Here is a 13,004-nt window from a genome sequence, read left to right on the forward strand (position 1 = left end):
AGAAATGTAAATATACATATATACAAAGTGTCCGGTAACTCGCGTTTAACACGTTAATGAGAAATTTCTAAGGTAATTTGAAGATGATTTTTCCTCAGCGAAAATGTCCAAGCACCAATAATTTTTGAGTTATAAATGATTGAAAATAAGAGCTTTTTTGTAAACTAAGCCTTGTAAAAATAAATTATTAACAAAACTACATTTTTTAATTAATTTCAGGTAAAGTTTACTCTAATAGAATTTTAATTTAAGGCTTAATTACATAGATACATGATTCAAAAATTAGAAACATTAAAAAAATGATGACTTTTTTCATCATTTTCGCTAAGGAAAAATTATCTCCAAATCGCATCAGGAATCTCCCATTAACGTGTAAAACGCGAGTCACCGGACACCCGGTATATATATATATATATATATATATATTCATCAAAAATACATTGTCGACGCACAAATAAAAATATTTTAATTTAACTTTATTATTTGCTTATTATTTCAAATATAAACAAATAATAGGTAATAAATTCTATAAAATAAAAAACTGTTTAATTATCATATTTTCTAATATTGATGTCTCTTATTCAATGATAAAAAGATGTAAAATTTTCGAAGAACACAACTCGATTCCTCTTATTTATATTACTCAATGAAATTCAATTATGATATAAACTTTGTATGCTGGTACTATTCAAATCACAAAAGTATCCTTTATATCAAATGTGTTAAAGATTTTATCAAAAATTGAGAGAAATTTTCCTGTTCATAAAATAAGCATTATCTTTATACTAGGAACAATAAAATAAATAATTTTGCAATGATAAATTATTACATTTAGTATACGACATATTGTTAGGACGTCAATTTAGGATCACTAGAACAGTGTATCACACATTCTCATTAAGTCATCGCAAACATTAATATCACATCAGTCTCACTAATCGTAAGATATCACAAGGGTTTTGTGAATGAGTTTAAGAATGCAAATTACAAAATATACAGAGTCCTATAATAATCATGCCACCTTATGTATCGATAGAGCGAGTTAAAACAAGTAAAAAGATTCTAGTATTATTTTGTAATCTTCGCAATAATTAATAAAAAATAATTTAAAAAAAAAATTATCCGGGCAGACAATCTATATAATATAAACTTCTTTACATTAATATTATTTATTAATCAAGCTATTTTTGCTATTTTAAAAATGTTTATTTGCATAATATGCACTATTGATCATCGATATGCAGTTAAAAAAATTCACACTTACAAAAAATTAAACATTAGAAACCAGTCAGATCTAACTCAAATCCATTTCTGACTAAATACAAATTAGATTTATTATATTAGAAATTTTAATAAAAAATTTCTGTAAAAATAATCTCTTGTCAAAAATTTTAAAACCTTAATATATTTTTTCAAAAAAAAAACATTAAAATTTTGAGACATCTGGAAAATTATTGATCGTAGTGTATTGTATTTTGCGACATTCTTTTTCTTATTATTAATAAAAAATATATCTAACAGATTTATTTAATTGAGAAATTCCTAAAATAACATTATCCCTATCGAACTTTGAATAAGATTTATAATGTAAAAAATAGAATAAAAAAGGCTAAATATTTCAGAAATTATTAATTTTAGGAAATATATACATTCGTCTAAAAATTAAAGCATTATTTATTCGAATCATTGAAAAATCAATGCAATATAAATATGTGTAAAGTTGCGAAAAAATAATTATATAACGTTGTTCCTCGAAACACTTTAGAAGCATGATGTCTCAACTTTTAAATATTATTTTAAGTTCAACGACAATTCTTATGCAGATGCTCTATTTCCAAGTCAATCGTGAAAAATCGAAAACTTCCACAATGCATTAATTAATTCAATTTACGATAACAAATTATACAATTAGCGACAAAAAACACAACTTAATTTCTAAAAAGACATAACTTAATTATAAAAAGAAGAAACTTCATACTTTCAAATCATTTAAATCAAAGTTATAATAACATTTTTTTCTTCAATATACATAATTTTAAAGTTAAAGTTTCCATCAATTTTTCACGATTGAGTTAGAAATAGTGTCATTTACATAAGAATCATTATCGAAGAAAAGGCTTTAGTCCAGTCAATGACCCATTTTAAGTAAATAACAAAAATAATTCCAAAAGTTTTGAAAAATGGTAGACTTTTCTCTGTTATATATATTAATGTTGGTAAACAAACGCATTTTTTAAGCCAGCGTGTATCAAATATAAGAGTTTTAACAAGGCTCTGTAATATAAATATAAATTTAACGTATAAGACGGGCAACAAGAGCCAAATCGCGGATGACAATGCGTTATCCTAACGAAACTAAATAATTTTTCGTTAGAATTAAATACCGGTGCACAAGGCACCAAATTTTAACTTGGACACGGCCAAGATTTTAAATATGAAATAATCTCATATTTTGAGATTTAATTTCAATACCCCTTTAACCCCCCTACGGAAATAATAAATCTCAAAATATGAGATTATTTCATATTTAAAATCTTGGCCGTGTCCAAGTAAAATTTGGTGCCTTGTGCACCGGTATTTAATTCTAACGAAAAATTATTTAGTTCGTTAGGATAACGCATTGTCATCCGCGATTTGGCTCTTGTTGCCCGTCTTATACGTTAATTTATATTTATATTACAGAGCCTTGTTAAAACTCTTATATTTGATACACGCTGGCTTAAAAAATGCGTTTGTTTACCAACATTAATATATATAACAGAGAAAAGTATAGAATCGAAAGGATCTGAATAGCTCAGCTGGAAGAGCAGTCGCCCGGCAAGTGAAAGGTCTCGGGTTCGATTCCCGATTCAGCGATTTTCGGATCTATATTTTTCTCTTGCATTCATTTATTTATTTTCCGTAGGGGGGTTAAAGGGGTATTGAAATTAAATCTCAAAATATGAGATTATTTCATATTTAAAATCTTGGCCGTGTCCAAGTAAAAATTTGGTGCCTTGTGCACCGGTATTTAATTCTAACGAAAAATTATTTAGTTTCGTTAGGATAACGCATTGTCATCCGCGATTTGGCTCTTGTTGCCCGTCTTATACGTTAAATTTATATTTATATTACAGAGCCTTGTTAAAACTCTTATATTTGATACACGCTGGCTTAAAAAATGCGTTTGTTTACCAACATTAATATATATAACAGAGAAAAGTATAGAATCGAAAGGATCTGAATAGCTCAGCTGGAAGAATGGTAGAGATGTTTGTTTATGCTTATTAATGAACGTCCAAAAAGTCCTGAAAATGGAAGATAAGCTGTTATCATCTTAAAAATTAATGACATTTTTTCAGTTTTTTGCACATACTCGTAAAATATTAACTTTATTGAAAAAATAGTTATTATCGAAATGATAGAGCATTAAATTTTCTATAAATAAGATATTTATTTTTTTAAACTTTAATAATTTTCGAGAAAATGGGGCGCAAATGTTGCGTGAATCGATTCTTGGGAATGTTTGTTCTTATTGTTTATATTATCTGTACAAAATAAAAATGTTTATTGTAAATACATTAACTAAAAAAAGAATTTAATTTTAATACATTTTTTGAGACTCACTTTTTATTATAGACGTAGTTTTTTGTTAGCACATACAAGGAATGTCCTTATTTGCAATTGGAAAATGCATTCAATCGTATACAATTTCGAATTCCTTTGTACAGGATGATGCTCTTGAGTTTGTCTCCGATTCTTCATCTACATCTTCTATTTCATCCTCTACTTTACTTAATCGATAACTATGCTACTATTTAAAAAATTTCCATGACAGTTATTGTAAACTGTTGTGCAAATGAAAAAAGTATACATTTAAAACAATACACTTTACTTGGCACTATTTACATTGGCTGCCTATAATATAGAAAGTGTTTGGAACAACTTACATAACATTCGCGGCCCATTTTCTCGAAAACTATTAAAGTTTCAAAAAGAATGAATATCTTTTTTGTAGATAATTTAATGCTCTATCATTTCGATAATAACTATTTTTTCAATAAAATTAATATTTTACGAGATATGTGCAAAAAATTGTATGCAAAAAAATGTATTTTTAAGATGACGATAGCTTACCTTCAATTTTTCAGAACTTTTTGGACATTCATTATTAAGCCTAAACAAATATCTCTATTTTCAAAACTTTTGAAATTATTTTTATTATTTTTCCTTTATTGACTGAGCTACTTAAAATTTAAAAGTTGAAACATCAAGTTTTAACATTCTTGAAGAAATATCGTTCTATCGATTATTTTTCGCCAGATTACATATATATATATATATATATAAATTTCATCAATTTTGCGATTAATTTAAAATAATGTTTCAATATTTTTGAAAATACGTTAAGACTTTTATTTTTTTGATATGGTTTATGATAAATAAAGTTTAAAATTTATCACGTTTTTATATATTTACAGAATCTTGGCAACTGATTATTAAGAGCATCAACGTACCAGACATTATAAAAGTCAGTAATGATTACATTATTCTCGACTGCGATTACGATCTCGAGAATACATCGAGCAAGGGCCTCGTCATCAAATGGTTCTTCAATACCAACCGAGTAGTTTACCAGTGGATCTATGGTAGACACCCATTAGCAGTTGAACCGGCTGCGAAATATGTCGATTTGACATACAAAGCCAGCGATGACCCATATACTGAGTACCGAGCTATGAAATTGAATAAACCAGGCATCGATCTTACTGGCGAGTACACATGTGTTATATCTACATTCGAAGATGAACGAACGGCAAATGCATCAATGATAGTGTACTGTAAGTATAACTTTATTTTTAAAAATATATAATATTTACATATCTATTTTTATTATAATATACAATGTATAATTCGTAATCACAGCTGTATATGACAAATTTAAGTAATAGTAAGAGGAAAATATGCTAAATTGTACCATTCGTTAAATCGTACTTCTATAAACAAAATTAAAATATTTTAGTATATTATAGTTGTTGAGGGGATCCCTCAGCAAATGACGAACACCGACAAAATAGCAGCACACATATCTAAAACATATGCATGTATACACAATACACGCACATATACGTATAAATCGTATTTCTAATTACAAATTTTTATTAGACTTCTAATCTAAGTTTAGAGGATAACAGTGCTTTCTTTCGTATCCTCTAATCCCAAGGAATGTGCATTTTTATTCAATATTACAAAGTACATATGTTTTATATAATATAAAACACATATTATGATGAGGTTGACAGTTTGTCTGCAATACAAGATGTCAAATCGAGATAAAAATAAATATAAAAAATTGTTATTTCTCATTTTTTATATCAAATCGAATTTCCCTGGGATTATTGATGCAAGTATTGCAATCGTAGAGAAGCATTTTTAATTATATAAAATTAAAAAAAGATACTAGAAGTACGAAAATATATGATTGTGTCGATAAAACAGAAATCGTGAGGGATCCCCTTAAGAGGATGCCGGAGGTATACTTTTACCGACCTAACCAATTATATTTTTCCACAATCAAGAAGTTTTTATTGCGTTAATAAAATAACAAATGCTTTTCCACGATTAAAGTTAATACAATAATAAAGGAGGGAGCGGTCTGAATTTGTGATAAAAAGACAAAAAATTTTTAAATACGAGTTTTTTTTGGCTTTTCGCGTCACGTCATAACAATATTTGCTTGTATAAAAGTTTCACAATTTATACGTACAAAATAAGACCGCTTTCTTCAAAAGATTGCATAAAGGAATATTAGTGAACTTGCAGAAATAGGTTTAGAAGTCTAATAAAAAAGATCTCGATTGTGGAATATTTCATTCAAATGTGTATGTGCGAAATGACATTTAGGAATAAAACAGAGCAGAAAATTAGTTGCGCCATGTAGCGATAGAGGAAACTGCAATCGTGCAGTTAGACAAGGACAGACAGTCATATCTTCGTCTCTCTCATACATAGAATAATATAACGCAAAACGTCTGCCTCTTTGTCAACATAGAGTTTCCTTCAAGAAAGGCTGGATGAAAAAGTTAGTATATTTCTTTATATGCATGCATGTTAGTATATATATATATATATATATATATATATATTATATATACATATATATATATACATATATACCTATCGATATATTTAGCTATCTGCCTGTCTATCTATTGAACTATCTATCGATCTATCTATCGATCAACCTATCTATCTATCTATCTATCTATCTATCTATCTATCTGTCTCTCTGTGTTCCTGTTTCTGTCTCTCTGTCTCTTCTCTCTTTTCTACATTGTATTCTTTCATACATGCACACGTATATGTAATTTTTTTTAAATAATCTGCATTACATAAATAAAAATAATTAAATTTATAATCTAAAAATATATAAAAATCTTTTATGAATATAATTGATTATAAAGTTTTAGTGTATAATTTTTTGTAATAAATAAATGATTTATATGATTTATTCTTATCTAACTACTGCTCAGTTTTGATAATAATAGTATTATTATATTCAATCTCTAAAATACTTTTATATAAATCATTTATTTATTACAAAAGATTATTTACTTTATAATTAATTATAATTATTATAGATAGGCCTGTTATACACATACACACACACGTCGCATATAACTTGTTAGCTAGAATGTGAACAAAAAAAATTTTTGTCACACTCACATGTGTATATATACGAGGGCAGTCCGATAAGTACTTAACCTCATCGCCCGATTGGTGCCAGTATCGCAAGAGAGTTTTACTATCGTGTAGTACATTCTCGTAGACGGCTACTGTCAAAATTTCAGCCGAATCGGACTCGTAGTTTTGTTTTGACCGTGTGGAAGCGGGCGTGTCCGCGGATTTTAGAAAAATGGAAAAAGAGCAATATCGGTCGGTGATTCGATTCTTGTTTTTGGAAGGGAAATCGCGCAGCGAAAATCGAAGATTCTTCATTTCAACTCAGGTCGATAGAAATACAAATAGAATTACAAAAAACGGAGGACAAAGCGTTTTCGGTCAACCTGTATGTTTTACACTCCGACGCGTTTAAGGGCGATATTATCCTCGGTAGAGAATTCTTTGCAAACAATAATATCACCTTCGTGTACAATTTAACGGCACAAGGCGAACACGAACGAATAAATATGTTTTCACAGTCACCTCTTGGTATAGTTGGGAACTCGAATCCTAAACAAATAATGAAAAATTGCAAAACAGACTTCGAACGCGAAACAAAAATACGTTCGGAAAAACGCGCTTTGAAGAGTCAAGAGCGGGAAGCGTCACCTGTAAGGGACGACTTGGCGGTACAAGTGCACGAGCACTCTGCAAGGTATTTCCCGTTGGTGGCCCCGGATGGTCAATTTAAATTTGCCCGATTGTCTTTCGGCTATCGCAAGGCACCGACTGACAGGTTGAAGTTGCAGCGTTTCATAGCGATCGCGGGTTGTTTTAAAAAGTTTATTAGAAACTTCGCGTTAAAGTCCAAACCGCCTCAAAGTCCATTAGGTAAAGGTATCGGATATATCTTTGATGAGCGGTTCGCCCGAGTGTTTGAGCCCTCAATAAAGAGCGCGACAATTAAACGAAAAAAAAAAAAAAAAAAAAAAAAAGATAGTCAACATGTAAATAACCTATATTGCATACTCTAGTAGTAATAAGTTTCGTAACCTATATTATATATCATAGTATTAATGAGTTTCAAATACGTGTTCATATAGTTAATAAGTATAATTAGGATAAGAAAAAAAAAAAATTATATTGGGAAAAACGGAGAATAAATGTAATACGTACCTGCGTAGAGTAATAATGGAATACGTACCTGTATAAAATAAAACCGAGATATGCGTTGTAACATGGTATTAAAATAGTAAATTTATAATTTCGAGACGAAATTGAATGCAGAATGGCCGAGCTGAAAGGAATCAGCCGATAGGCTGATTGCGCACGCGCCAATCCGACAGCTAACTGTCACCGGTAACTGCTGCCCTCGGTGATGTGCGAAAAGGGCGCAAACTAAAGCGGCGCGCGCTCGCGAGAGAGATCTGAAGGGTACTCTGGCAAACGAGCCGAGAGATCAGACACTCTCTTTCAAGACGTATACCTAAGCAGTCGAAAATTTTGTATACGGGAGTCTTTAGAAATAAAAGTGGTCTTTGTCTTTAACAGTATTCTCAGTATTTTTCTATAGTGACTTTGAAACATCCTTGCTCCGATCCACCGCACAGCCGCGCTTTCACTAAGATCAATTTAAATTTATAACGGTCATCCTCAGACATTTATTTAATTGAATTTATTTCGTTTTAAATAATCATTTCTTACAACACTAAAACTTTATAATCAATTATATTCATAAAAGATTTTTATATATTTTTAGATTATAAATATTATTTTTATTTTGGTAATGTAGATTATTTTTAAAAAATTATTATATACGTGTGCATGTATGAAAGAATGCAATGTAGAAGAGAGAAAATAGACAGAGAGATAGAGACAGATAGATCGATAGATAAATAAATAGATACATAGACATATAGACAGACATAGATAGATAGATAGATAGGTAAATCGATAGATAGTTCGATAGATAGACAGACAGATTGCTAAATAAATCGATATATATGTATATATATACATATACAGGGTGTCCCAAAAAGATCGGAACACTGAAAAATCTCGAAAAGTATACGTTTTACAGAAAAAAATTTCAGACAAAAGTTGTAAAAAATCTAATTGACCTTATCAGTTTGATCTTGGATTGCGTTACCAAGGTCAGAATAAGGTCACCTTGAATTTTTTAGATGGAATCCTATATTTTTTATTACATAATCTTGTAGCTTATCTAGAGAGCTTTCAAAACACTAATAAAATTATTTTTCATGGAATACTCTTTGAGTTACAAAGGCTAACAATTTGTTGACATATAATGTAAAATATCTTTGTAAAATATTCCATTTCCGGTAATCATATCTTTTTTTGCACATAATAATGAGACCAATGAATTGGTGTAAAAAAAACACAGTTGCTTATAAAAAAGTATGCTTGCTGCATATTGAATATTACATATTTTTTTTAACAATTATCTGTTTTTTTTTTATTGATTTTATTATACTGTGCAAGAAAGTAGGTATGATTACTGAAAATGGAATATTTTACAAAGATATTTAACATTTTATGTCAAAAAATTGTGAGCTTCTAACCTTTATAACTCAAAGAGCACTTAATGAAAAATAATTTTATTATAGTGTTTTGGAAAGCTCTCGAGATAAGCTACAAGAATATGTAATCAAAAATATAGGATTCCATCTAAGAAATTTGAGGTGACCCTATTCTGACCTTGGTAACGCCGTCCAAGGTCAAATTGATAAGATTAGTAAATAGATTTTTTTCCCTACAATTTTTGTCTGAAACTTTTCTGTAAAACGTATACTTTTCGAGATTGTTCAGTGTTCCAATTTTTTTGGAGCACCCTGTATATATATATATATATATATATATATCGCAAAAAATTTATAGATGGAGAAAATATTGAAAAATTATCTTTATTTTTAGAATGATATCAAGAATACAAAGTTTCACTGTGGACATCAGTTGCAGGACATCCTGCATATACATACATACATACATACATACATAATATATATATATATATGTATAGGGTGTCCTGCAACTGATGTCTACAGTAAAACTTATATTTATATTCTTGAGATCATTCTAAAAATAAACATAATTTTGAAATTTTCAAGATTTTTTCCATCTATAAATTTTTTGCAATATTCTAATGATACCCCTCTCATTCTTATTCAACATTTATGGGGTTCAATTTTTATAAAATTTTTTTACATAAATAAATAAATATATATATATATATATAATTTCGAAAAATAATAATTTTTGAAAAATAAAGTAGTCACTTGCTTATTTTAAATAGTTATTAGTAATAGAAATATTATAGTAGTAATAAATAGTAGTTACAATAGTACAATAGTAGTAATAATAGTTATAAAGTTGCAGTAGTAACAAAAAAAGATATTTTATGCCAAAGACGATCCATTCGTCTGCTAGTTGCTTCTAAAATATCTTCTCTCAGAACGATTTGCATGTGTGCTGTGGAAAAAGATATTTTATATCAGAAACGATATATTTGCCTGCTAATTGTTTCTAAAATATCTTCTCCCAGAACAATTTGCATGTACGTTCTGGTTATTAAAAAAAGATATTTTATACCAGAGACGATATATTCGTCTGCTAGTTGCTTTTAAAAATATCTTCTCCCAAAACGATTTGTATGTGCGTTCTGGTTATTAAAAAAAGATATTTTATACCAGAAACGATATATTCGTCTGCTAGTTGCTTTTGAAAATATCTTCTCCCAGAACGATTTGCATGTGCGTTCTGGTTATTAAAAAGAGATATTTTATACCAGAGACGATATATTCGTCTGCTAGTTGCTTTTAAAAATATCTTCTCCCAGAACGATTTGCATGTGCATTCTGCAATGGTTATTAAAAAAATATATTTTATACCAGAAACGATATATTCGTCTGCTAGTTGCTTCTAAAAATATCTTCTCTCAGAACAATTTGCATGTGCGTTCTGGTTATTTAAACAAAGATATTTTACATCAGAGACGATATATTCGTCTGCTAGTTGCTTTTAAAAATATCTTCTCCTAGAAGGATTTGCATGTGCGTTCTGGTTATTAAAGTTAGTATCCAATCGTTAGTACCTACGATGCAATGCCTGGAGTCAAATTCAAATACAGGTACGTGTAGTAAAAATGTCAAACTTTGCGAAAATAACAATCATTTTGTTATCTGGAAAATAGCCCTCTGGATATAAATCTTTTCATATGTGGAATGAACTTCAAAAATGATTCAATAATCATATAAAAGAAATAAAGTGTCAATTTAAAGATTGGAAACTCATAAAAACTAAAACCAAAGGCCAAGAGGCAAATGGCTCTAGGAATAGCACATATAAGAATGCTAGCAATGAATTCATCGATTTTCAAAAATCGGTGGAATTATTCTCAGATACGATGAATTCTAAAGTTAGTATTCAAAAAGTGTCGCCTTTTCCTGAATAATAAAAATTTATCAAATCAATAATTTGTTATATTCCAATACATATCGTTGCAAAAAAACGCCTCAATGCAAATGTCTCGTTTGCTATAATCGGATAGACGAAAAAAAAAGCATTTTGTGGCTGCGTTCTCACGGGAATGGGCGATGGAGGGGCCCACTTTTATCCTCGATATTTAAAAAAATATTATATAATATTTTTTCATTATCGAGTTACATATAATTATCAATATAATTAAATATAATTATATCAATATAATTATAACTTATCATTCACATGTGTGTGTATGAATATATTTACTGAGCATTCACATGTGTGTATAAATATATTTACTTAGTGTTCTAAATAAAATGTTACAATTTTTTATTTCTAAAAGTATAATTTTTAGAAAATAATGCTGCAAATAAAAGTTCCAGTATTTCAACGGAGATATACATATTTTGATGTTACAGAAATGTTTGTAGAAGACAATTTTCAATATCATTAGTCAACTTGATTATTTTATATTGATTAGTCTAAGTAAATATGTAAATTGATTCCTTGTAACATATTCTGCATACAGAGTAAAAGTCAATAATTGAACGGTTAACAAGATATTTTACATAATCTAACATATTTTGATATAAAATATAAAAAATATTTTGTAAATAAAATATTTAGTTCGATAATACTTTTATGTATAGAATAATTATAGACAAATAAAAAAAGATACACAGTAAAAAAAATATACAATTTGCTACATGCAACTATATATTTTTTTCGTAAAAACATGTTTGTTGTTTATACCAATTGTTTCGTCTAATTATTCTATACATAAAAGCAAGACTATTGAAAACTAAATATTTTAAGAGATATTTTGTATTTTATATCAAAAATATGTCAGATTATGTAAAATATCTCGGAAACTGTTCAATTTTTGGCTACATTTCTTTATATTTTTATGCAGAATATTACAAAAAATCTATTTACATAAACGCTTAGAATAATTCTATATAAAATAATTAACTTGAGTAAATAAATAAGCTTGAAAATTGCCTCTTACAAACATTTCTATGACATCAACTATGCCTTCCTTGAGATACTAAAACTTTTATTTGAAACATTTTTTTCTACAAACATTTTTAGCGATAAAAATTTGTAATGCTTATTGAAACACCCGGTACATATTTTTTACATCTCTATTTTTCCTATATATATATATATATATACCGGGTGTCCGGTAATTGTCGCCTCAACCGTCGTGTGCAGGTAAAGTGAGTTAAACCGAATAGGAAAGTCCTCTACCGTTTTGCGATTTTCGCAATAATTATTGAGTTATTAAATAAAAAAGATCGGCCAATCTACGCGAATAGAAGCGCGCAACGAGAAGAGACGTCCTACTGTAACACGATACACGAAGATTTCTCGAACACGATTCGTAGACAGTCATCGTTCGCCCCTCCTTCCGCTTTGCGGCGCGCCGTGTATCGTGTTACAGTAGGACGTCTCTTCTAGTCGCGCACTTCTATTCGCGTGGATTGGCCGATCTTTTTTATTTAATAACTCAATAATTATTGCGAAAATCGCAAAACGGTAGAGGACTTTCCTATTCGGTTTAATTCACTTTATTTGCACACGACGGTTGACAATTACCGGACACCCTGTATATATATATATATATATTGTAACGTGACGCTTTTGGAGCGCCGTCACAAGGGCGAAAAGCCCGATCGGGTAGGACGCGGGGATCTGGAGCGCCTCTCATTTCGGGGAGGGTGCGATACGTTTTCGTTTATTTTGTTTTATCGTATTTTTTGCGAGAATCGCAATTGCACGCAGCATCGGCCTGTCGATGCGCGTGCAACGCGATTCATAGGGAGAGCGACAGCTACGGTCCGAGAGAGCGGCCGAAGAAC

The 13,004-nt window shown here is 29.4% G+C and overlaps 1 protein-coding gene across 1 annotated transcript in view; it reads left to right on the plus strand.

Annotated features, from left to right (window-relative positions):
- The first annotated feature begins 3,711 nt into the window (after nt 1–3,711).
- The window catches only part of LOC146725123 (uncharacterized), a 54,414-nt gene continuing 45,121 nt past the window's right edge, over nt 3,712–13,004 (plus strand). Inside the window, exons 1-2 of the mRNA XM_085484283.1 lie at nt 3,712–3,724; nt 4,461–4,820. Of these exons, the coding sequence (XP_085340409.1) occupies nt 3,712–3,724; nt 4,461–4,820 (373 nt within the window). The remainder of the gene's footprint in view (nt 3,725–4,460; nt 4,821–13,004) is intronic.

The sequence above is a fragment of the Nylanderia fulva genome, unplaced genomic scaffold (genome assembly GCF_048542155.1).
Source record: "Nylanderia fulva isolate GAGA-0341 unplaced genomic scaffold, ASM4854215v1 Scaffold103, whole genome shotgun sequence".
NCBI classification, from domain to species: domain Eukaryota; kingdom Metazoa; phylum Arthropoda; class Insecta; order Hymenoptera; family Formicidae; genus Nylanderia; species Nylanderia fulva.